General features: G+C 38.8%; 1 protein-coding gene across 2 annotated transcripts in view; it reads left to right on the top strand.

The window, feature by feature from the left end:
• The first annotated feature begins 7,773 nt into the window (after window positions 1-7,773).
• The window catches only part of SMARCAD1 (SWI/SNF-related, matrix-associated actin-dependent regulator of chromatin, subfamily a, containing DEAD/H box 1), an 85,880-nt gene continuing 68,256 nt past the window's right edge, over window positions 7,774-25,397 (top strand). Inside the window, exons 1-2 of one of the 2 annotated variants that reach the window (XM_032138527.2) lie at window positions 7,774-7,906; window positions 8,514-8,752. In XM_032138527.2, the coding sequence (XP_031994418.1) occupies window positions 8,563-8,752 (190 nt within the window). In that variant the 5' untranslated portion in view covers window positions 7,774-7,906; window positions 8,514-8,562. Of the gene's footprint in view, window positions 7,907-8,035; window positions 8,242-8,513; window positions 8,753-25,397 lie in introns of those variants that run through there. The other variant, XM_032138610.2, reaches the window with a different exon arrangement.

The following is a 25,397-nucleotide window of genomic DNA, read 5'->3' as shown; positions in this document are numbered from 1 at the left end:
ACAGAGTGAGACCCTGTCTAAAATAATAATAATAATAAAAGAACAGAAAAAGAAAAAAAGAAAGGTGAATTCTATCCCCATAGGGACCCTTGAAGCAATATCTTATTCTAACCACATTTGAGTTGCCCTGCTGACAAAATTCTATTTTATGGTCTATATTCTAGGAAGTTTCTCTTAATTGCCATGTTTAATCCCATAAAGCCCTTTAACAAAAATTAGAAATAATGATGCTTTTCTATGATTCAGTAGCTATTTCTAAAGAAGAGATGCCTTTAATCTCATTAACACTCTTGAGAAAGAAGAATTAGACACTATTGTGGGAAATAATTATTCTGTAAAAGAAGATAGAGAAAGTATGAGGACACAAAGTATATTAAAAGGTGATTTTTAGACTGAACTACTCAAAACTTGACAAAAAGAGCATAAGATTTTCAGGCAGTTTTTGAGTATAGAGATTTAAAGATAGAAAAAAAGAAAACATTTTAATTTTAACTGGAAGAATCGGTACACTCAAGACAAAAATGTAGAAAATATTTGGATATGTTTCAATTATCTAATACTGCATGACAAACTACTCCCAAAATTTAGTGGCTTAGAACAAAAGCCATTTTATTCCATCTCATGATTTTGTAAATGAGCCAGGCTTGCTAAATAATTCCAATTTGTAGTTTTTTCTCATTTTCTAGTTGGAATACTTTTATAAAGAGACACTTTCCCCTACCTCTTCTTCAATTATCTAGTAGAAGACTTCGAAGAGTAAAGACAGGATAAAGCTTAATTCTTTCCATCTGTTTTTCAGTTTTCATGATAATAAATTGTGTTCCTTTCATCCTCCAAAGTCAACCGGTTTAAAAAAAAATCAGTAAGAACTCCTGGATTTCAACATATATGATGGCTTTCAAATCACTGCAATTTTTAATCACATTGAAGCTCAAACTGCCCCATCTTTGACCAGTAGAAACCTCAAGTTGACCTCTGAATCTTTTTGACATGGTATTAGAGGTCTTTGATAATTTCCTTGCTTTTTGGTATAGGAAGATATTTCAGTCTCACCTTGTGCATTTTCCATTGCATACTGTAATCTGCTCCTTTTCAAAGAAGTCCAGGTTTCTGTTAGCAGTAAATGATATTCAAAGATTATGATCATGGTGCTAGGGCTGTGTACTGGGATAGTCACTTCCTAGGCCTTTTCAGTGGACAAAGATGGGAAACAAACACACATTGTGTCTGTGTGTGTATCACATCTCATAAGTTCATACTGATATTTCCAATTCAAATAAAAGACCATTCCACTCGCACTCTAGGGTTTGTACTATAACCTCTATTACATCTCTATTTCCTTTCTTCTACTCTGAGAATTGTGGTTCTCAAAAAAAAAAAAAGAAATAATTAGAATATAATTATTAATTTGTTTTATCCAACAATATACACATTGGTCTCAGAATAGCAACACTAAATACACTTCAACTGTTTTACTGAAAACCACTTAAACATTTTTTCGTATGTTCCTATCATTCTTTGCCTTTTAGGAGGTGAAACTTGACAGATCATATAACCATTATAAACTGTACTCTCTTTCTTTTAAACATCGAACTATCTTTGTTCTGCAATAGTTAATACTCAATACATATCCTTACAACATTGTCTCTATAGACACTTTGGTTTTGTGAAGCTTATTCTCTGATAGATACCTCAGTAGTACTCATGGAAACAATACCCACAGAATTCTTACCTGATGTTAGTAGTGTGTTTGTGACTTTATATTTGGAAGGCACTTTTGCTTGATATAAAATTCTTGGATCACATTTTATTATCTTAAATGCTAGATGTCCAAGAAATTTTTTTATTTTCCTTTAAAATCTAAATTTTAATAGAATATGTCTTAGGGTTGGCCATCTGTGTTGGTATGCTTAGCTAAATGACGTGTTCTTTCAAGATATAGTTTTAAATCCTTATAGTTTTCAGGAAATGTTTTTTTGAATGATAGTTTTTAGTTATTCTACTCCTTTGGTTTTCTTCTGTAACAACTCCTATTATAATTATATTGGATCTTCTTTATCTTCAATAATTATTTTTTAAAAATCTATTTACCTTTCTATTTTTATTCTTAAAGTATTTTCCCTTTCCACCCTATATTTCTCTAAAGGCATTATCTGTTATGTTTGCCTATCTATCTGTTAGGTCTACTTTAATCTCCATTTCTAAAATATATATATTTTTTCTCTTCCTTTCTTGAGATCTGTCACCTCTTTTCTGAGATTTATGAACTCTGATTTATGTTGTACTTTTGTGACATATATCACTTGAATGGTAGTTTGCCTTACATTTTATTTGTGGTTATCTGTATGCTTATACAATTTATCTAGTTATTAATATCATTAATTCACTCAACAAATATTCATTGATCCTCTACTATGTGCAGGCATTATAGTCTGAAGTTGAGCCACAGTAGCCAATTACTAGACACATGAAAGAGAGATAAAAGCTTATTGCTTTATGCAACTAAAATTTTGTAGTTTGTTATACAGCAATAGCTAACACAACATATTTACAATCATTAAGTCACGTGTTTAGTCTCAACAGAATGCTTTTACACCATGAATTCACCATATTGAAATTCTCATTTTGACATTGTCAGCTGGATTTATGTCTTTAGGAATATTTTAAGGAAGATATATTTTCAGGAAATTAGAAGTTTGAATTTTTTTCTTCCACAAATGAATATTTGTGATCTAGGAAATTATTGAGTCACAATCCTTTTCCCCAAATCATTATAAATATTGCATCATTACTTTCTGACATTTAACAAAAAAGCTTTTGCTTGATTTCTTTCCCTTTGTAGGCTGTAGATTTTTTCTGAAAAATGCTTGCAAGACATTTTTTAAATTCTTGAAATTAAAACAAATTCTGCAGGATATTTTTACTGTATAGTCTCTTTCAATTGATTCTGCCTGAATTCACTAAGCTCTTTCACGTGCAGACTAAATGAAAGCCAATGAACATTTTCTATTATGTTTTTCATTATTTCTTTTTTTTGGGTATGTGTGGGTATGTATGATTGTTTACACCTATTATTCAAAGCTTCATTCTCACTTCTCTGAATCTTATATTTGTCATTTCTTTACATTTCATTGATTTCTTTTTTTTTTTTTTTTTTTTTTTTTGAGATGGAGTCTTGCTCTGTCACCCTTTAAGGCAGTGGCGTGATAGGGCTCACTGCAACCTTTGCCTCCTGGGTTCAGGGAATTCTCCTGCCTCAGCCTCCTGAGTAGCTGGGGCTACAGGCGCATGCCACCATGCCTGGCTAATTCATTGATTTCATCTATTGTCTTCAACAGACCTTTCCTTCATGGCTCTCAGAATAAACTAACTCTACCAAAACCTTGAGAGTGGAAATCTAGCCTCCGGAACCAAGAGAAAATAAATTTCTGTTGTTTCAGTCATCCAGGCTGTTACTATACCAGCCCTAGCAAACTAATACATCCCCTTAAACTTCTACTTCACTTTCAAAGAGAACCCCGATCATGAATCATTATAATTCTCCCAGGTCAATGAAGGCTGCAGAAAAATCCTACCCTTAGAACTGGTCAAAAGGAGTCCCTATCCTGGTCTAGTGCTTTAAAGGGCAAAATCTAGTTCTTTCCAGCTATGCCCTGCCCTAAAGGAATCTTTGGGGCCAAGAAGACATGTTCATTCAGAACTTGTGCCTTCACTTTTAGACAACAATTTGAGTACCTGGTCCCTAAAATTCTTTGCTCACACAGCCCCAAGAAGTCTAACAGTGATTTTTCCCGAGGTCCTTCCTATTGAGGGCAAACAGTGCTTTCAGTATCTATAACCCTAGGCCAAAAATGTAGCTAAAAGGCCCCAAGGTCCAAAAGGTGACAAAGGAGTGGGAGAGCAGTAAGTTTGCCAAATAAAATACAAGACAACTTGTAAAATTTGAGTTTGAGATAAACAACAAATAATGTCTTAGTATCAGTTCCAAGTATTTCATCAGACAAATTTATACTAAGAATGTATTCATTGTTTATTTAAAATTCAAATTTAACTGTACATCCCTTTTTTAAAAAAACAAACATGGTAACCCTAGTTGCGGGCCAGAGTTGGGTGTCCATATGCTGGGCGTCTATATGCATAAGCACATGGCCCATTATGGTATCATTATTGAAACCATTAGTATCAAATTGAGTATGAAAAGGTGACACTAAAAAGGCAGGATATATGAGCCAACCAATTCTCTTTCATTAACCCACATTCTGACACAATAGAAATTCTAAATTCAACCTGGCTTCCCTGGTATTTTCAAAATAGGAAGAACATATTTAACTTTTACATTTTGTTGGCTATATTTAAAATGTTTAAATATTTAGACATTTTTGATTTATGTGGTTCATTTGCAATCTTGTCCCAGCTATAACTTCAAGAGGTGGTACTGTTGCAGAAAAGCACTCTAAGCGTCAATATTATCGTTAATCACATTTACAGAATGATGAAACTAAGACTTAGAAAGATCATTCAGCTAGAGGAGTCCATTTTCAATTTCAGATCTCTCTAAATAGAAATCAAATTGTCTTCATCACCAAAAATAATTTACTACTTATAAGTAAATATATTATTTTTTTCTTTTCTTTTTCTTTCAATCATGGCTCACTGCAGCCTTGATGCCCCCAACCCGCCTCCCCCCACCCTCACTGCCAGGCCAACATGGCAAAACCCCGTCTCTACAAAAAATGCAAAAATTAGCCAGGCATAGAGACAAGTACCTGTATTCCAGCTACTTGGGAGGCTGAGATGGGAGGATCACTTGAGCCTTGGAGGTCAAGGCTACAGTGAGCCGCAATTGAACCATTGAACTCCAGCCTGGGTGACAGAGTGAGACCCTGTGTCAAAACAAAAAAAAAGAGAGATAATGTCTCCCTTTGTTGCCCAGGCTGGTCTTGAACTCCTGGCCACAAGTGATCCTCCCACCTCAGCCTCCCAAAGTGCTAGAATTATAGGCATGAGCCGCTGTGCCTGGCCATAAGTAAATATATTCTTTGATCATATAATTTAATATGCATGCATAAAACTAATGCAATTCATGGGATATTAAAGATAGGTATAAAGGAAGTCCTAACTGTTCAGGCTTTGCTCTTGAGTTTTATGGGCCCAAACACCTGATTTTATAAATGTGCCCACATTTGATAAAACTGTGGGTATGTGTTGTAAATATACAATTCACAACACTGACTTATAAAACAAACTGCCAATTTAAGTTTACAATGGCTAATGTATCTGGCAGAATGATCATTTGTAGCAATTCCTCTTTATGGGAAATGCCAACCAGAAGATCAAATTATAACTCAGAAAATTGCTTGTCTAATGCTGGAACAAAGGGAGTATATCTTAGTTTTTTGTTTTTTCTTTTGAGACAGGGTCTCGCTCTGTCACCCAGGCCAGAGGGCAGTGGTGCAAACATGGCTCACTGCAGCCTCGACCTCCCAGGCTCAAGTGATCCTCCTGCCCCAGCCCCCAAAGTAGCTGGGACTACAGACGTGTGCCATCATGCCTAGATAACTTTGTCTTTTTTTTAGAGATGTGGTCTCACTATGTTGCCCCGGCTCTGCCTTGGTCTCCCAAAGTGCTGGGATTACAGACGTGAGCCACTGCTCCTAGCCCGGGAGTATATATTCTTTTTTTTTTTTTTTTTTTGAGACGGAGTCGCCCAGGCTGGAGTGCAATGGCGTGATCTCGGCTCACTGCAAGCTCCACCTCCCGGGTTCATGCCATTCTCCTGCCTCAGCCTTCCGAGTAGGTAGGACTACAGGCGCCTGCCACCACGCCTGGCTAATTTTTTGTATTTTTAGTAGAGATGGGGTTTCACCGTGTTACCCAGGATGGTCTCGATCTCCTGACCTCATGATCCGCCCGCCTCCACCTCCCAAAGTGCTGGGATTACAGGGGTGAGCCACTGCGCCTGGCCAGGAGTATATTCTTAAGGTAATATTTCCATCAAGATCGGTGAATTATATGCAAAAGAAAGGAAATCAGTATATCGAAATGATATCTGCATTCTCATGTTTGTTGCAGCACTATTCACAACAGCCAAGATTTGGAAGCAACTCAAGTGTCCATTAACAGGTGAATGAGTAAGAAAAATGCGTTGCATATACACAGTGGAGTACTATTTCGCCATAAAAAAAAAATGCGATCCTGTCATTTGCAATATGGATGGAACTGGAGGTCATTATATTAAAGGAAATAAGACAGGCACAGAAAAACAAACTTGCTATGTTCTCATTTATTATATTTGTGGGAGCTAAAAAATTAAAACAATCAAACGCATGAGAAATGGTAGAACGATGGCTACCAGAGGCTGGGAAGGGTAGTGTGGGGCGGGGGAGGGCCCCGGTGGTCGGTGAGCATCGTTAATGGGTACAAAAATACAGTTAGAATGAATAAGATCTAGTATTTGATAGCACAATAGCATGACTACAGTCAACAACAATTTATTGTACTTTTTTTTTTTTTTTTTTGAGACGGAGTCTTGCTTTGTTGCCCAGGCTGGAGTGCAGTGGAGTGATCTCGGCTCACTGCAACCTCCGCATCCCAGGTTCAAGCTATTCTCCTGCCTCAGCCTCTCGACTAGCTGAGATTACAGGCGCCCGCCACTAATCCTGGCTAATTTTTTGTATATTTAGTAGAGACGGGGTTTCACCATGTTGGCTAGGCTGGTCTCAAACTCCTGACCTTGTGATTCGCCTGCCTCAGCCCCCCAAAGTGCTGGGATTACAGGCATGAGCCACCGCTCCCAGCTTAGTGTACATTTTTAAATGACTAAAATAACTGGATTGTTTGAAACACAAACGATACATGCTTGTTATGGATACCCCACTTACCCTGATATGATTATTACACATTGTATGCCTGTATCAAAATATCTCACGTACCCTATAAATATGTACACCTACTATGTACCCGCAAACATTAAAAATTAAAATCTTTTTTTTTTTTTTGAGACGGAGTCTCGCTCTGTCGCCCAGGCTGGAGTGCAGTGGCGCAATCTTGGCTCACTGCAAGCTCCGCCTCCCGGGTTCACGCCATTCTCCTGCCTCAGCCTCTCCGAGTAGCTGGGACTACAGGGGCCCGCCACCACGCCCGGCTAATTTTTTGTATTTTTAGTAGAGACGGGGTTTCACCGTGGTCTCGATCTTCTGACCTCGTGATCAGCCCGCCTCGGCCTCCCAAAGTGCTGGGATTACAAGCGTGAGCCACCGCGCCCGGCATTAAAATCTTTTTTAAAATAAATTAATTAATCAAATTCCACTCTAAGAACAACCAAGCTGAAAGTGAGGAATTACTGCAAATGCTTTGAAGCTCAGCATCCCGGGGTTCTTATCCCTCACTAATTACCTATATATTTGCAGGTCTCAGTTTCTTTGCTTTGTAAACATAGGCTTCTTGTAAGGATTGGGATTATACACTTAAAAAGCTTAGCACAGTATTATTACTATTATGCTATCTACATTATATTATAGATGAAACACTACAGATTATAATACATACAATATATACTAATTGTATTATATATTGTTATATTTTGTCATTACGCTATTTACTATTGTTCTATTTAATAACTCTCTAGCTAATTTAACAGGACAAAGGTACAGAACGATCTGGCCCTTACAAGCCGGCAGAGACGGGTACGAATTACCATGACAACAGCGCGCGCCTCGACATTGTCCGCTCGCGCGTTGTTTGGTAGAAAAAGCCTAGGCTGCGTGTTGCGTCATCATTACGCGCTCGTAAGGTTTCTCCGTGCTGTTGTGGAAGGTCCCGGCACGGCTACCGTCGCCCCACGCCAGGAATTTTTTTCATTTTTTTATTTTCAGCCTTTGTTACATAGCACTGAGGCTACAAGATCGTAAGTACTGAGGGAAGAAAGAACAAGTGAGGGATTGAACGTTAAAAAGATGCCTTAGCATACACTCCACCTCTGAACCTTCCTGTGTGTTCTTAATCCTATCAGCTTCCTCTCAGCTGGGATCGCGCCGCGTCAACTTCCGGGCGGGTGCCCGCCAGCACGGCCTCCGCCGCTCCCCTTCTTTGGCCCCTTTGTGTCCCCGCAGTGTCGAGGCGCGGGCCCTGGCAGGTCCTTTCTCGAGGCAGGGGGCACGGTAGCACAGGGAGCTTCTCTTTGTGGGCGGGCGCGAGGCCCGCTAGGGGGTTATACTGGGGAACGTGCCTGCGCGTGCTGGGGTAAGAGGAGGTTGCACGAGGGTCAGCTCGTGGTTTCAGTGAGGGGCGGGCGGGGGAGGCGGACGAAGGAGAGTGAAAAGCAATGGAAAATTTTAAAAGATACCCCCATCCACCTTCTAATCGTTGCGGCCTAACAATGAAGCGCAGCCATAATAGTCCTGAGCCACTGGCATGTTTGCGGGCCCTTTATTGCCTTGGGAATAAACTGCTGTGGCATTGTATTGTATGTTGTTTTCATGGCCTCTTTTCCTCTCTTTATTTTTCCCCTGCAGATAGTTCATTTAAAGCCCCCATCCCTGCAAGGTGGTGGTTTCTACCAATATGAATCTTTTCAACCTGGACCGTTTTCGCTTTGAGAAAAGGAATAAGATTGAGGAAGCGCCCGAAGCAACCCCTCAACCCTCCCAGCCTGGCCCTTCTTCACCAATTTCTCTTAGTGCTGAAGAGGAGAATGCTGAAGGGGAAGTTAGCAGGGCAAACACTCCTGATTCAGATATAACTGAAAAAACAGGTGAGTTACAATGTTAAAATTGATGTAACATCAAGGACAGTTTTTAAAAGATGAAAGGCAGAAGGGATTCTCATTTTTATTCTTGATGTCATATGTATTGATGCATTGTCCTGCGGTGTGCCCTTTTAAATACAGCTTTGGGACTGCCATAAGCACCATGTACCCTCAACTGAGCATCCATCCATTGTCGCTTCACTTTTATATGAGTTCTTGGAATATGGCCCCATGGTGGAAGTTGAAATTAGAATTTAGGGCATCCATAGATCAGAACGGTTGCTATTGCAAGAGCAATGGAAGTGATTCAGTCCTATGATAAACTTTGAGGCTATTTGGCTAGACATTTTCATTCATTCCAGTATTCCCTCAAAATATTGATCATCTACTATGAGCTAGACATTGAGCAAGGTGCCTAAAGACAACCTCTGTACACAAGGGAAGATCAGATCACATCAAGTTATTGTATCCACCTGACTTCCTAGATGTCCTCAGAATGCAAATGAGTAATTGGTATTCTTCATGGTGAATGAACATTTTTAACCTCATCAGCAGATTGTCAGAGACAGAAGTATTTGAGGATAAGCCAAAAATTAAGATTTCCTCTCGAATCTATGTTCATTGAACAGTTAACTATTAGAGGAATATATTTGAGCTCTTGTTGTATTATAGGAATAGTGGGAAGTGCTTCACATTCTGTCATTTAATTTGCACAATAATCCTACAAGATATTACTGACATTGAGGTTAATGTGAAATGAGATTCAGAGAGGTTATTAGGAACTTGGTAGAGCTTGAACTCAAGTCCTGGCAGTATGATTCCTGAGCATAAACTCATTAGTTATATAGTTTCTTATGAAAGGTGAAAGGAATGTTGGAAGTTATATTTTAATGTTTATTTCAGTAATATCTTTTTTTATGCAAAACTGTTTCGTAAACAGCTTTTAATGTAGCCTGAAAGATTGGTAACACACACGTTTATCCTTGGCATCTTTTTGTTTGCCACTCTTCTACTTAAATGTAATAATGATGGCAGATCCTCTACAAGTTATCATTAGAATAACATTTTAAATACTTTGGTGTAATTGGAACTTGGCACAATGATTTGGTAGATTGGATTAGGAGTCAGATTTACAAAGGCTTTGTCTAAGTAGTTTTGAATTTAAAGGCTATAGGGAACAACTGAAGGATTTTAAGCACCAGGATTTTAATCCTTGTGTTCACTCTTTGAATAGATATTTGACATCCAGGTATTTTAATGCTTTTCCAATGAATATATTCATCTGTTTCCTCTGTGGTTAGATAGTTCAGGAAAGCCAGGGTATAGACATGGGATTTCGAGTCCATAGAAGCTTCTGCTTCTTCATTTTTGTTAAATGTGGGACATTGGACAAGTCACTTGAAATCTGTGATCCACAATTTTTTCATCTCTGAAAGTGAAAGCAGTTTGTAAACTGGATTTCAGTGGAACGTTTTAGTTATTTATCAGTATTGGCCATGTGAAATCTTTAATTTCCTTTATTGATCAGAAGATATTTTTCTGTTTTTATTTCTTTTTAATGATACCACTCATTTTCTCTTTATTGGGACTTTTTTCCGTATATAAATTCTGCTTAGAAACTGAGATTGCTTCAGGAATTACATGATCAGCCCTGATGGCTTTGGGAAATAAGAAAACTAAGTTTGTTCTAGGAATGTTGAGAATTAATCCTTGTAGGAGTGGAGCACTTTGCTTTAATAAAAGATTGTTTTAAATGATACTGTGAATTTTGGAGAATCTTGAAAACTGAGAAGTTTAGATTTTACATTATAAGTATTAGGTATCCATTGAAGACCTTGCAGAGTGAATGGGAAAATGGTGAAAGAAAGCTTTAAAAGTCAGTTTAGCAGTAGTGACTAGTACACACTGATTGAGGGTAGGGATTGAAGGGAAAGAAATCATTTAGGCAACTCCTATAATTGAGCTTAATGATAGCTGTAGAAATGGAGAAGAAAGAGATATGAGAGGTTTCAAAGTAATGAAGGGCAGGGTTTTTAGATCCCTGATAGGAATGAGATAAGATGAATGGTGAGATTTTTATGCGCGGTGGCTGAAGCCTGTAATCCCAGCACTTTGGGATGCAAAGGTGGGCAGATCACCTGAGATCAGGAGTTCAAGACCAGCCTGGCCAACATAGTGAAACCCCGTCTGTACTAAAAATACAAAAATTACCCAGGTATGGTGGAGTGTGCCCGTAATCCCTGTTGCTCAGGAGGCTGAGGCACAAGAATTGCTTGAACCTGGGAGGCAGAGGTTGCAGTGAGCCTAGATTACGCCACTGCACTCCAGCCTGGGGGACAGAGACTGTATCTCAAAAAAAAAAAAAAAAAGGTAAAAGTACATGTCTTTAAGAATTCAAATAAGAATCAAAGGTCTGGCGGGGCACAGTGGCTCACCCCTGTAATCCCAGCACTTTGGGAAGGCCGAGGCGGGCTGATCACCTGAGGTCGGGAGTTCAAGACCAGCCTGACCAACATGGAGAAACCCCATTTCTACTAAAAATACAAAATTAGCCGGGCATGGTGGTACATGCCTGTAATCCCAGCTACTCGGGAGGCTGAGGCAGGAGAATCACTTGAACCCTGGAGGTGGAGGTTGCAGTGAGCCGAGATCGTGCCATTGCACTGCAGCCTGGCCAACAAGAGCAAAACTCCATCTCAAATAAATAAAAATCAAAGGTCCTGCCCCCAAGTGCTAATTTAGTCTAGGGTCTAGGGGGAGCTAAGGAAGCGGGGATTCAGAATTGAGTGTCGGATCTCTGGAGAAGACAAGATACTGAAGTTAGATTTTAAGGTCAGGACTGGAGATGAACATTAGTGAATTATAAATAGGATGTGACTATTGACCTTACTTCTTTATCATGTGGTAACTTTTCATACTCCCATTGTGGGATAATGCTATGTTAGTTTATTTACAGTAAAGTGTCAGGTCAAACTAAGTCAGCTTACAGGACAGAAATTGTAGGTAGTCAAAATTACCTGTAATCACTCTTTTTGACTAATCCTGTTATTTTATCTAGTGAGTTGACTTCATTTCCTATGACCCTCCTTCAGTTACTGTGCCACCGCCACATTGTTTCTTGAATCTTTCAAGCAAGGTCCCATCTTTGCTTCTTCCAAATTGCTCTTTTGCCTGGAAGACTCTTCCTCCTGATATCTGCATATGACTCAGATGCTTTGTTTCATTAAATCTCAGTAAAATGTCACCTTTTTAAGAAGACCTTCCTTGATCACCCTGTGAAATAGCCACCCACCCCAGCCCACCCTACCCCAGCTTTACTGTTATTTTTCTTCATAGTATTTATCACTAGCTAATCTTTCATTGTGTAGTTGTGTATCACTAGCTAACATTACATTATATAGTTGTGTCTCCCTTGTTAGAACATATGATTCATGAAAGCAGGACCTTATCTGTTGTGTTCACCTATTTATCTCCATTGTTCAGGGCAATGACTGGCTTGTAGTAGGCCCTCAATAAGTGCATTGAAGTAAATATTATTGCATGATGAGTGGGCGTTATTAGTACTTTATACATTTTTAAAAATTTATTATTTATTTGTTTTTAGACAGTCTCACTGTGTTGCCCAGGCTAGAGTGCAGTGGCAGAATCTCGGCTCGCTGCAACCTCCACCTCCTGGGTTCAAGTGATTTTCATGCCTCAGCCTCCCGAGGAGCTGCGACTACAGGCTCATGCCACCATGCCCAGCTAATTTTTGTATTTTTTGTAGAGACGGAGTTTCACTATGTTGGCCAGGCTAGTGTCAAACTCCTGACTTCAAGTGATCCACATACCTTGGCCTCTCAAAGTGCTAGGATTATAGGCATGAGCCACCACGCCCAGCCCTATACATATTTATTTATTATTACTTTTTTGAGATGGAGTTTTGCTCTGTTACCTAGGCTGGAGTGCAGTGGCAAGATCTCGGCTCACTGCAACCTCTGCCTCCTGGGTTCAAGCAATTCTCCTGCCTTAGCCTCCCAAATAGCTGGGATTACAGGTGCACACCACCACACCCAGCTAATTTTTGTATTTTTAGTAGAGACAGGGTTTCACCATGTTAGCCAGGCTAGTCTCGAACTCCTGACTTCAGGCAATCTGCCCGCCTCAGCCTCCCAAAGTGCTAGGATTACAGCACTTTTATTTAAAATAAAGGTGTGAGCCACCACACCTTTATTTTAAAATACGACCTTAAAATAGTCACTTCAGCCATCAGGTGTTCTTTGGCCATGGTTGCTTGACGCTTCTTTTGGTACAGGACATCCTCCCTAATGCCCCTCTAAATCCCAGCCAGCCTTTGGATTTGAGGGCATACACTTAACCTCTGCCCCCTGATTTATTTTACTCTTCTCGGTGCCCAGAGTTGTCAATGATTGTTATTTACACGTTATTTCTCCTTTTTTTCTTTGACTTTTGGGAGTACAGTGAGTTTGGAGGGATTGAAATAATGGCAGGTGAAAGGGAAGAGAGATCCTACTATATTTTATGAATAAAGAATAAAAATGAGTGAAGCCTGATCCTCCAAGAGCACCAGGAGAAAATGGTATGTAAATATATAGTTAAAATAGTATGGTGTGATAAAACCATATAATAGGGCAAAATACTAAGCAAAGTAGAATCACTATCTGTAATTCACAAATGATTAAATTATCCATTCTTCAGGGGAGGATCACAAAAAGTCACAGAGATACAACCTTTGGAGTGGACTCTAAACAATGAAATCATTGTTTACTGGGTGAACAAACGATGAGAGAGTTGAAAATATATGTTGCCTCAAAGAATCTAATATGTGTGTGGAGGGTTGAAGGTGGATTATAGAGCAGGAGGTTTTAGACAATATAGATGAAACTGAAAAGATAAAAGTGTAAACCATTGGGTTGTGAGGGGCCTTTATATCCTGTGTCAGGGAAGATAGATCTTACTTGGTACACATCATAGAGCATTTCATTATGGAAAGGCTATTAGTGAAGCTGTTGTATTCATTGAATCCTCAATGTAGGGAAATGACTGTAGAGATGGCAGAGGAGGCAACTGAGGGGAGTTGTAAATGATATGCATTTGATGATATTAGGTGATCAGTTGAATGTGGAGGATTTACAGATAACTCAAATGTTCCTTGCTTGGACAGCTGGAGGATTGACACCATGGACTGAATTAAGAGGTGAGTTTAGGAGAAAGATACTAAAAATTATATTGTGTTTGCATTACCCATCCTATTTTAGTACCAAGGTAGTAGATGGTTGAATATTAGAGCTCAGAGAGTGGTCTAAACCCTAGAACTTGGGAGTCATCATTGTGGTAGTTAACAAAAAATGTCCTAAGCAGGGTGTACAACAAAAAACATCATTTGACAATGGACAAAGGCAGGAAAACCAATGAAAAATTTGAAGGATGACTAGAATAGTCATAGAAAATGATAGTGTCCTGGATACCTAAATACCTAGTTTGGTATTTAGTTGTCTAGTAACAAATCCTGTGGAGAAGTCAAGTTGAGTGGGGACTGATCAGTGACCAGTTTCCTTGGAATTAAAAGTAACTACTAACCTTTAACAGTTTCAGTAGAATGGTGATGAGATAGAGATTATTCATTCAGGAAAGGAAAGAGAGAAGTAGGTAACCTGATTGGGAAGTAACGTCAAGAAAATATGTTTCAGGATTATTGAAAATTGAGCATTTTTTTTTTTTTTTTTTTTTTGAGACAGAGTTTCGCTCTGTCACCCAGGCTGGAGTGCAGTGGCGCAATCTCAACTCACTGCGATCTCTGCCTCTCGGGTTCACGCCATTCTCCTGCTTCAGCCTTCCGAGTAGCTGGGACTACAGGCACCCGCCACCACGCCCGGCTAATTTTTTTTTTGTATTTTTAGTAGAGACCCGGTTTCACCGTGTTAGCCAGGATGGTCTCAATCTCCTGACCTTGAGATCTGCCTGCCTCAGCCTCCTAAAGTGCTAGGATTACAGGCATGAGCCACCGCACCCGGCCGAGCGTTTGTAACCAAGGACAAGAAGCTAGTGGAGAGGGAAGGACTGAGGGAGGGAGGTATCTGAAGAGAGGCATCAAGTGATGGGAACTGAAGAACAGTTGAACTGTTTAACTGTGCAAAAAGACATATTTTCCCTGGGGGAGATAATTGAAGGAGATAAAAATAGATGGGTTCATAGATTATTTTGGCATTGGAGGAATGGAGAAAAGTTTTAGTATATGTTTGATGAATTTATTTTTTTTTTGCTGAAATAGATTTTGTCCTCTAGAGTAGTTGCCTCTTCAAGGTGGTTGTCATATTGAAAGTAGGACTTGTTGATAAGTGAGAGACATTTTTAAAACTATACCAGTCGTCAGAAAGTTCCTGAGAGTATTGCTCTGCCACGTACAGATTGTATGATCTTGAGTAAAAAGTCAACTGTTTGGGTCTTACTGTCTTTTCCTGGCTTTGCTTAGTTTTCTGTATTCCTTGCCCACATTAAAATGGTTATTATCCTTTGAATGATGATACTGAATGTATCATTTTAGCTTCATAATTCCGTGACCATTGCGCAATACTCAGTCTTTTTGTAGGTGTCTATGGCCAAAATGTGAATCACTGTTAAACCTGAAGATAGTCATTGTGGTTTTTTAATGTCTGTTAATGTTAATTGAAAAGCAATACTTGGTTAAAGGGTTAGTGCTGAATTGTTGTAACAGAAAGTACAGTAAGTACTCAAACGTAAGTAGGAATCTTAAGTGCATTTTAAATATACATGTATTTGGCCAAGTGCAGTGGCTTATGCCTATAGAGTCCCAGCACTTTGGGAGGCCAAGGTAGGAGGATTGCTTGACACCAGGAGTTCAAGACCAGCCTGGGCAATGTAGTGAGACCCTGTCTCTACAAAAAATGAAAAAATTAGGTGTGGTGGTGTGCACCTGTAGTCCTAGCCACTTGGGAGGCTGAGACAGGAGAAGTGCTTGAGCCCAGAAGTTTGAGGTTACAGTAAGCTATGATCACTACACTGCATTCCAGCCTGGGCAACACAGTGAGATTCTGTCCCAAAAAGGGGGGCGGAGGGGAGGAGGGGGATAGAAGTATTATTTTAGTCATTGCCACTTTACCCTACACAAAAATTTCACTATTTTGTATCAGACCACATCTTGGTTTTGAAGTCTGCTTTTTCATACCTGTCTAAAATATTGCAGACCTTTATTATCTTTAATAAGCTAATAGGCAAAAGTATGTTATTGTTGCTTTTTCTTTATTTTTTAGTTTAAGTATGTTTTCATAAATTCACTAGCCATTTGGATTTTTTGTGTTTCTTTATGCTTTTCTGTTTTTCTAATACATGTCTCTTTCCGATAAATTATTTGTAAGTATATTTTAAATTCCACATGTCTTAGTCTGTTAGAACTGCTGTAACTACCACGGACTGGGTAGCTTATAAGCAATAGAAATCTACTCTTGACAATTCTGGAGGCTGGGAAGTCCAAAATCAAGGTGCTGCAAGATTAGGTATCTGAGGGCCTTATTCTTAGACCACAATCTTTTTGCTGTAACCCCATGTGGCTGAATGAGTAAGGGGTCTCTTGGGCCTCTTTTATAAGGGCACTAATCCCATTCATGAGTGCTCTGCCCCCATCACCTAATATCCCTTCCTCCCTCCAGCAGATGTCACCTCCTAATACCATTACCATAATGGTTAAGATTTCAACATACCGTTTTGGGGAGTGGGGCACAAACAGACCATAGCACCCCCTTTGTTGTTTGCCATAGAAAAATTTTAGATTTTTATGTGGTCATCGTTTCCTCTAAGTCTTCTGCATTCCCCATTACCACACTGTAAATATACTCATTCGTATTTTCCTCTAGTATGTCTGTTAATTTTAAAAATTATGATGAAATACACATAAGAAAATTTACCATCTCAACCTTTTTTAAGTGTACAGTTCAGTACATTCAGTTCAATACATATACATTGTCATGCAACTATTCTCCAGAACTCTTTTCATCTTGTGAAACTGAAACTCTTTATGCATTGAACAACTACTCCTCATTTCTGATTCCCCCAGCCCCTGGCAACCACCGTTTACGTTGTCTTTTTATGAATTTGACTATTCTAAGTATCTCATTAAAGTGGAATCATCACTTAGCACAACATCCCCAGGATCCATCCATGTTGTAGCATATATCAATTTCCTTCCTTTTTAAGACTGAATAATATTTCACTGTGTGTATATACACATTTTGTTTATCATTCATCCATCAGTGGACACTTGGATTGCTTCCACATCTTGGCTGTTGTGAATTGTATTGCAGTGAACATGAATGTATAAATATCTCTTTGAAACTCTGCTTTCAATTCTTTTGGTTGTATACCCAGAAGTGGTATTGCTGGATCATGTAGTAATTCTATTTTTAATTTTTTGTGGAACCTCCATACCGTTTTCCATAGTTGCTCCTCCATTTTACATTTCTGCCAACAGTGTAGTGGGTTCCAGTTTCTCCACATCCTCTCCAACCTTGTTATTTCCTGTGTTTTTGATAATAGCCAGCATAATGGGCATGAGTTTGTATCTCACTTTGGGCTTCGTGTTGATTTTTAACTTTAAATCTCCTCTGAATTTTATTTCATTATAGGGACTAAAGAAAGGGTGATATCGTTTTCTCCTTTGTTCATTATTCACCAGTTACTAGTCAGTTTTTCATTTATTGAAAAATCCTTTATCTTACATTAAAATGTCGTCATTATAGTCTAAAATTCCCATGTCTGTTTGCATCTTTGGGTCTGTTAATCTGTTCCTCTAATCTTAATTTACCAGATTATTTTAATTTTTGTAGTGTCATATATATGATGTATCCTAGATTTTGATGTGTTTTTGTTGTTGTTGTTTTCTCTTTGACCTGAAAGTTGTTTAGAAGCCATTTTTATGGGGTTTTGTCCCTCTTTAAAAAATTCCCAACTGGCAGAAATTTTGCTTGCATATTTTTGTTAACATTTACTTCTAATTTCACTGTTTTGTGACCAGAGAATGTGGTCTGTAGTATTTCTTCTTTGGGGGAGATTAACTCAGATTTTCTTTGTGGCCTAATATTTAATTAATTTCTGTAAAAATTCAAAGGTGCTTGGAAAGAAGACATAATCTAAGTACAGATTTAATTATATGTCAAATAATAGATGAGTTTTATTATATCTTTGTTTTTCAAACTGGATCATAAACATTTATTGTGTCATAAAATCAATTTCTTGGGTCCTGACTAAATATGTATAACTACAATTTTTAATGGAGTAGAACAAATAGAAAATTACCAAAGTGTATCGCTTATAGTAAGAGCTGCTCACATTTTCTTTCAGTTAACTTGCAAATCTAATAATCTGTGTGCTTAGGATCATAATCTGAAATATGTCTCTTACAGTGGGTTTGAGTCAAAAATGTTTGAAAAACACTGTTCTACATCTTGTTTATTTTTGTGCTCTTGCTTTATTAAGAGCATAAAGAAAAGTTAATGCCTCGTATTTGTCTCTTGACTCTTTGCCTTATATATCCTGCAATGTTTATGCATTTCATTATTAGTATGGAGTTGGGATATGTCAGTTATATTTTTATTGTAGGTATAAAGTCTGTTATTTAGAAGTCCCTCCTTTAGGTTTAACGCTTTTGCCTTGTTCAGTGTTAATTGCATGACTTTCTTTTCCTTTATGTTTTAATTAATTAATTGTTTTATTTTATTTTATTTTTTTGAGACAGAGTCTCACTCTGTCCCCCAGACTGGAGTGCAGTGGCGTGATCTCCCTCACTGCAACCCCCACCTCCTGGGCTCCTGAGTAGCTGGGACTTCCTCCTGACTCAGTCTCCTGAGTAGCTGGGACCATAGGCGTGCATCACCACTCCCAGCTAATATTTGTATTTTTGGTGGAGACAGGGTTTCACCATGTTGCCCAGGCTGGTCTCAAACTCCTGACCTCAAGTGATCCACCTGCCTTGGCCTCCCAAAGTGTTAGGATTACCGCACCCAGACTCCTTTATGTTTCACCCTTTCTTTTGGCTTAAATTTGAAATGGGTTTTTTTCCCTCATTTCGTCTTAGAATGATGTATTAGAAACTACTCTTTAATCTTATATTTAGTGTATTGTTTGTCTTTTCTAGAGTATTTATTAGAGAGTTTGATTCATCTTTTGTTAACATACTAAAGGTATTTTCCTGTCTACCATGATGTGCAAATTAAGACTACAGATTTTATAGTCTATTGTTTTGGTAATAACTCTTTTGAGACAGAGTCTCGCTCTGTCACCCAGGCTGGAGTGTGGTGGTGGAATCATGGCTCACTGCAACCTCTGTCTCCTGGGTTCAAGCAGTTCTCGTGCCTCAGCCTCCCAAGTAGCTGGGATTACAGATGTGCACCACCATGCCCAGCTAATCTTTGTGTTTTTAATAGAGACAGGGTTTCACCATGTTGGCCAGGCTAGTCTCGAACTCCTGACCTCAAGTGATCTGCCCACGTTGGCCTCTCAGAGTGCTGGGATTACAGGTGTGAGCCACTGTGCCTGGCCATATTTTGGTAATCTTCTAAGAGGGCAAATATATGATGTGTTTTAGTTGGTATTTGAAGGAACTGCCTTGAAAATCAGTTGCCATCTAAAGGATTGAACAGTATAGAGCAATACATGATTTGAATATCAGAAATGGCAGGGATTTATAATTCTGCAGGACAGGTATAAAAGTTTAGGTGTTTTTATTCTATTTTGGGAGATCGCCTTTGTTTATGGATTATCAAATTAATTTAAAGTATTTCGATGTGAATTCATAATCTCCCACTAGTGATTTTTCTGTTCGAACGAGCCTTAATCTCCCACTAGTGATTTTTTATTTGAAGGAGCCTTGATCTTGGACCACCAAAAAGGTAAAACCAGTGGCAAGCTTGAATGCTTGTTTTATGGTAGACTTAGATACGAGAATGGGTAAAGGGTACTGGATAAACTTGGGATATAAGATTGTCTTCTTGGCCGGGTGTGGTGGCTCCCACCTGTAATCCCAGCACTTTGGGAGGCTGAGGTGGGTGGATCACGAGGTCAGGAGATCGAGACCATCCTGGCTAACACGGTGAAACCCCGTCTCTCCTAAAAATACAAAAAATTAGCCGGGCGTGGTGGCAGGCGCTTGTAGTCTCAGCTACTCGGGAGGCTGAGGCAGGAGAATGGCGTGAACCTGGGAGGTGGAGCTTGCAGTGAGCTGAGATCGCACCACTGCACTCCAGCCTGGGTGACAGAGGGAGACTTCATCTCAAAAAAAAAAAAAAAAAAAAAAAAAGATTGTCTTGTTTTATGCATACCACTCATACCACTGGTGGGAAATTTCATTTGGTATTACTCCCTAGGGCCATGGAGTCTTCCTGCATATGCTGATAATGTAGGTTCCCATTACCTTTGGTAATAAGAAAATATCTTTAAAACAAGTTAGCCTTTCCTATTGTTTTTATATGGAAGGACAGGCTGTTTTCCCTCCTGTTCATTTAGCATTTTGTGTATTCTCTCATTGCACAAATTATGCTTATAACATAGTTACTCATGTACATGGCTACTTCACTCCTATTTCAAAAGGGCAAGTTGAACTGTAACTTGCCATTATTTTGCTTTAATATCCACCACCTCCTGGTACAATGCCTTAAACACAGACAATATTCAGCATATGTCAGAATTGAATAGTAGCAGATGTCTTTTCTTTATAACTATTTCTGCTTTTCACTATTCTTCCTCTGTTTTTGTAGTTTTCTTTTTTGCTTCCTGTCTCTTTTATGGTACTACTTAAAAGTGCTTATTTGCTTTGAATTAAAAAGCATCATTGTGGCAGCAATATCTTTTTAGCCATTGGCTGTTAGGTATTTTGCTGTTGCTTACTTCTAAAAATAGTCCAGATAAACAAATCGTAAGTATTCAGCACTATTCTAATTCTGATTATTGACTATACCAGTACGTTGATATATTATAAACAGCTTTTACTGATTTTATTTATTATTATTATTATTTTTGAGACGGAGTTTTGCTCTGTTGCCCAGGCCGGAGTGCAATGGCATGATCTCGGCTCGCTGCAACCTCTGCCTCCTGGGTTGAAGCAATTCTCCCATCTCAGCCTCCCTAGTAGCTGGGATTACAGGCGTGTGCCACCACACTTGGCTAATTTTTGTATTTTTAGTAGACACGGGGTTTCACCACATTAGCCAGATTGCTCTCGAACTCCTGACCTCAAGTGATCCGCCCGTCTCGGCCTCCCAAAGTGCTGGGATTACAGGCATGAGCCACCGTGCCCAGCCCCCATCAGTTTTCAAAGTGTGGTCTGTGAACTTTTTGAATGTTCCCTGAGGCCTTCTGAGGGTGTCTACAAGATCAAAACTATTGTCATAATAATATTAAGACACTACTTGCCTTTTTCACGATATTGATATTTGCACTCATGGTGCAAAAGCAATCATAGGTAAAATTGCTGGTGCCTTAGCACCACGGATCAAGGCCAAGGCTCTAGACGGTTCTAGTAGTCAATGTATTCTTAAAATTGTGTAAATGCCAGTATCACTTAAAGAGTCTTGAAGCAGTAAAAATTAGTAGTTTTATTAAATCTCAACTTAGGAGATGTCTTTTTAATACTTTGTGAAACAAAATGTGAAGTACGCGTTACTGCATACTGTGCAACAGTGATCTCAAAGGAAGGCATTTGAGCAATTGCTTTGTGCTAACCAGTCACTTTTCTTTCCCAGAACACCACTGATTCACAAAGTATGGTTATACAAACTTAGGAATTTGGCAGATGTTTTCTCAAAATGAACAAAGTAATACAAAGAAAACAACACAGTATGTATTTCCAGTGATAAAACCCCAGTTTTCAAAGGAAAGTTTGAATTTTGGAAAACTAATGTCCACGACTGTGAGTTTGACAGCTTCCAGATACTTAGACATTTCTGAGAAGATCAATGGTGATATTAACAAAAGTAATTTTTTAACATATCATGAAATATGTCAACATTTGGAAGATGTGTATTACTCAGTGAACCAGTATTTTCCAAATGACCAAAGCACAGTATTAGGAAATAATACATGGTTAACGGTTTTAATGTAATAGAATGCAAAATGTTTTTTCATATGGTTCCAGATTCCACATTGCAAATAACTCTAAGAAATTACCACCTGTCAAGTTTGGGTTTGGTATCAAAGAAAAATATTCACAATAATCTAAAAAGGCTATGAAAGTAACCCTCCCTTCTCCAACTACATAACTTTGTGAGGCATAATTTTTTCACAAAATGAAATGAAAACAATGTATTGCAACAGATTAAAGGTAGAAGCAGATATGAGAATCCAGCTATCTTGTATTAAACCAGAGATTTTGACAAATATAAAACAGTGTCACTCATCTGACTAAATAAATTACTTGTGGCGTGGATATATAGTTTTCATGAAGATACTGTAGGGGAGCCAGAGATCACTTCCAACTCCCCTTTAGCTCTTATGTGGGTTCTTTTGGCTGAATCTAGAAACCAGATCAACACCAGGAAGATTACAGAAGAAAAGCATACCATTTTATTAGGTCTGTATGTACATGGAGATCTACCCGAGAGAAATCAGAAGAACTGACCAAAGCAAGATGCTTTTTTACTTTTTAGACAAAGAACAATAGATTTGAGAAGAAATGATAGGACAAAGGGGATCTGGCAATGGGCAGCAAACTTTTAGGGGAGTCACTAGGAGACATATGGGGAGTGTAAAACTGGCAGAAGATAAGTGTTACTTTGTTAAGTATATTTAATCAGGTCTGTGCGACCCTCAATTCTCAGTCACTGGTGATAAGGGCTATATTTTCGCCCTGGTATGGAGAGGGTACCCTCCCAGAGGAGCCTTCATGACTTGCTGCATGCAAGAAGAGATGAGTCAGCTACCCATTTCTGAAACTACAATTTCTCCAGTGTTGTCAACTCATATCAGTGGTTTGGCATATTTTGAAATGACATGTCTTTCATTACTTCAGTATATTATGTTAATATGTGAAATGTTTGGTTTTAAATAAATAAATATTTAAACATTCACTTTTTTATTTTCGAGTATGGTAAGTATCAGAGATACAACTGACATAAGGAAAAACTCTTTGGGACTTAAAGAATACGAAGGGGTTCTGAATTGGAGAAATGTTGTATCGTAGCTTTTCCTCACCCACCCCCCACCCCCAGCATTATACTATTTCCTCTGTTAATCACTTGTCAAGCAGGCTGTGAGGATGCCACTTGGTTCAGTACAGTCTACATGTTTAATGTATATATTTTGAGAGTATATATTACATATCTGATAAGTGCTAAGTAATTGAGTACACAATGGGAAGTAAGCCAAATTTTATTTTTTTTTCTGTATTCTTTTTCTGTTCTGTTAACTAAGCATATTAAAGGTTAATTTTAAAAATTGGGGCTGGGCTTGGTGGCTCACGCCTGTAATCCCAACATTTCAGGAGGCCGAGGCAGGCGGATCACCTGATGTCAGGAGTTTGACACTAGCCTGGCAAACATGGTGAAACCCAGTCTCTACAAAAAAAATACAACAATTAGCGGGTGTGGGGGCAGGCACCTGTAATCCCAGCTACGAGGGAGGCTGAAGCGGGAGAATCACTTGAACCCGGGAGGCGGAGGTTGCAGGGAGCTGAGATCGTGCCACTGCACTCCAGCCTGGGCGACAGAGCAAGACTCCGTCTCAAAAAAAATAAATAAAATAAAAATTGGTATGTCTTCACCATGTATTTTGTACTACAGTCTGTATAAGGGAGAAAAACAAAGAAAAGGTCAATAAAAAGTCATGTTCAGAAAGTTCTAGTTCTCCTAATCCTCACTAATTAAACTTTTAGACCCCCCTACAGGTGAAAAGATTATTCATTTTTTATCTGCAGTCCAATGCTCTGCCTCTGAGCTGTAACCCCTCCTGTCTTCATTTTTAATAAAGAAGGTCGGGTGTGGTAGCTCATATCTGCAATCCCAGCACTTTGGGAGGCCGAGGCAGGTGGATCACGAGGTCAGGAGTTTGAGACCAGCCTGGCAGATATGGTGAAACTCCATCTCTACTAAAAATACAAAAATTAGCCAGGCGTGGTGGAGGGCGCCTGTAGTCCCAGCTACTCAGGAGGCTAAGGCAGAAGAATCACTGGAGTCCAGGAGGCAGAGGTTGCAATGAGCTGAGATCACACCACTGTACTCCAGCCTGGGCGACAGAGCGAGAGTCCGTCTCAAAAATAAATAAATAACAATAAAGAGAGTTTTTAAGGAAAACTGGACAATTCATTTTCTCATAGCCTTTCCTTGTTTTTTTTTTTTTTGAGACAGAGTTAGGCTTTTGTTTCCCAGGCTGGAATGCAGTGGCGTGATCCTGGCTCACTGCAGTCTCTGCCTCCCAGGTTCAGGCGAGTCTCCTGCCTCACCTCCCGAGTAGCTGGAACTACAGGTGTGCACCACCACTCCCAGCTAATTTTTTTTTTTTTTTAAAGTAGAGACAAGGTTTCACCACCTTGGCCAGGCTGATGTCGAACTCCTGACCTTGTGATCCGCCCACCTCGGCCTCCCAAAGTTCTGGGATTACAGGTGTGAGCCACCCCACCTGGCCTCTCATAGTCTTTCTGAAGTGTCAGAAAGTAGGACTTTATTGTTAAAGTGTTCAATTGACATGCATTACCTTTAGTTCTCATTTTTAATACAGTAAAGATCTAAATTTTTAGTTATGTATTTTTAGATTTGTGATACATCAGCAAAACTGTAAAATCAGAGTCTAAAGTACCTCTATACTTACTATATAGGAGTTTGGACTGTTTTATTACTTTGTGTTTGATGATAATATGTAGGTTTCTTCATGTTTATGGCAATTAACATGGCTGTGATTTATTCCACTACAGAGTTGTTTGCTCAACTTGCATGCAATGTTTATAAAATTGTTCTTTTGGAAAAAAGTATGATTTGCTTTTTACTGTTGTTCCTAGGACTGCATTGTAGGAAATAGAGAAATGTTTGTGTTTTGGTGCTCTCCAGAGCAAATAGTAGTTGTGTAGTACTTGGTTGTTGTTACAGGTTAAGTATCCCTTATCTGAAGTTCTTGGGACCAGAAATGTTTCTCATTTTAGATTTTGGAATATTTGCATATACATAATGAGATTGGGAATGGAACCCAAGTCTAAACACAACTGATCTGTATTTCACGTACACCAGGTTTGTTTGTGCGTGTGACAAAGTTTTTACAGCATTTTTGATCACATGAGATCAGATGTGGAATTTTCCACTCTTGGAGTCATGTCAGTGCTCAAAAGATTTCAGATTTTAGAACATTTTTTATTTTGGGTTTTTGGATCAGGATGTTCAGTCTGTGTTTACAGATATGGCTCGTGATCCCCAATGATGATTGTTATAATTTAGTGTTACGATTTAATGGAGGTGGCTAAGAGTTATAGGGTATAACAGTTTAGACTTTTGGACTTGGATTTCAGATCTACTTTCTCCTATATGACTTTGGGCAAATTGCTTTTTCTCTCAGGGTTTATTTCTCTCTTTCATGAGGGATATGTGTCCCTCATGATTATTGTGAGGATTAAATGTTTATTATATTTGAAGACTTGATAATGACCCATGAGAGAGTTAATGAC

Source organism: Hylobates moloch, unplaced genomic scaffold, assembly GCF_009828535.3.
Source record: "Hylobates moloch isolate HMO894 unplaced genomic scaffold, HMol_V3 SCAFFOLD_2, whole genome shotgun sequence".
NCBI classification, from domain to species: Eukaryota; Metazoa; Chordata; class Mammalia; order Primates; family Hylobatidae; genus Hylobates; species Hylobates moloch.
This window is presented reverse-complemented; position numbering and strand designations above follow the sequence as displayed.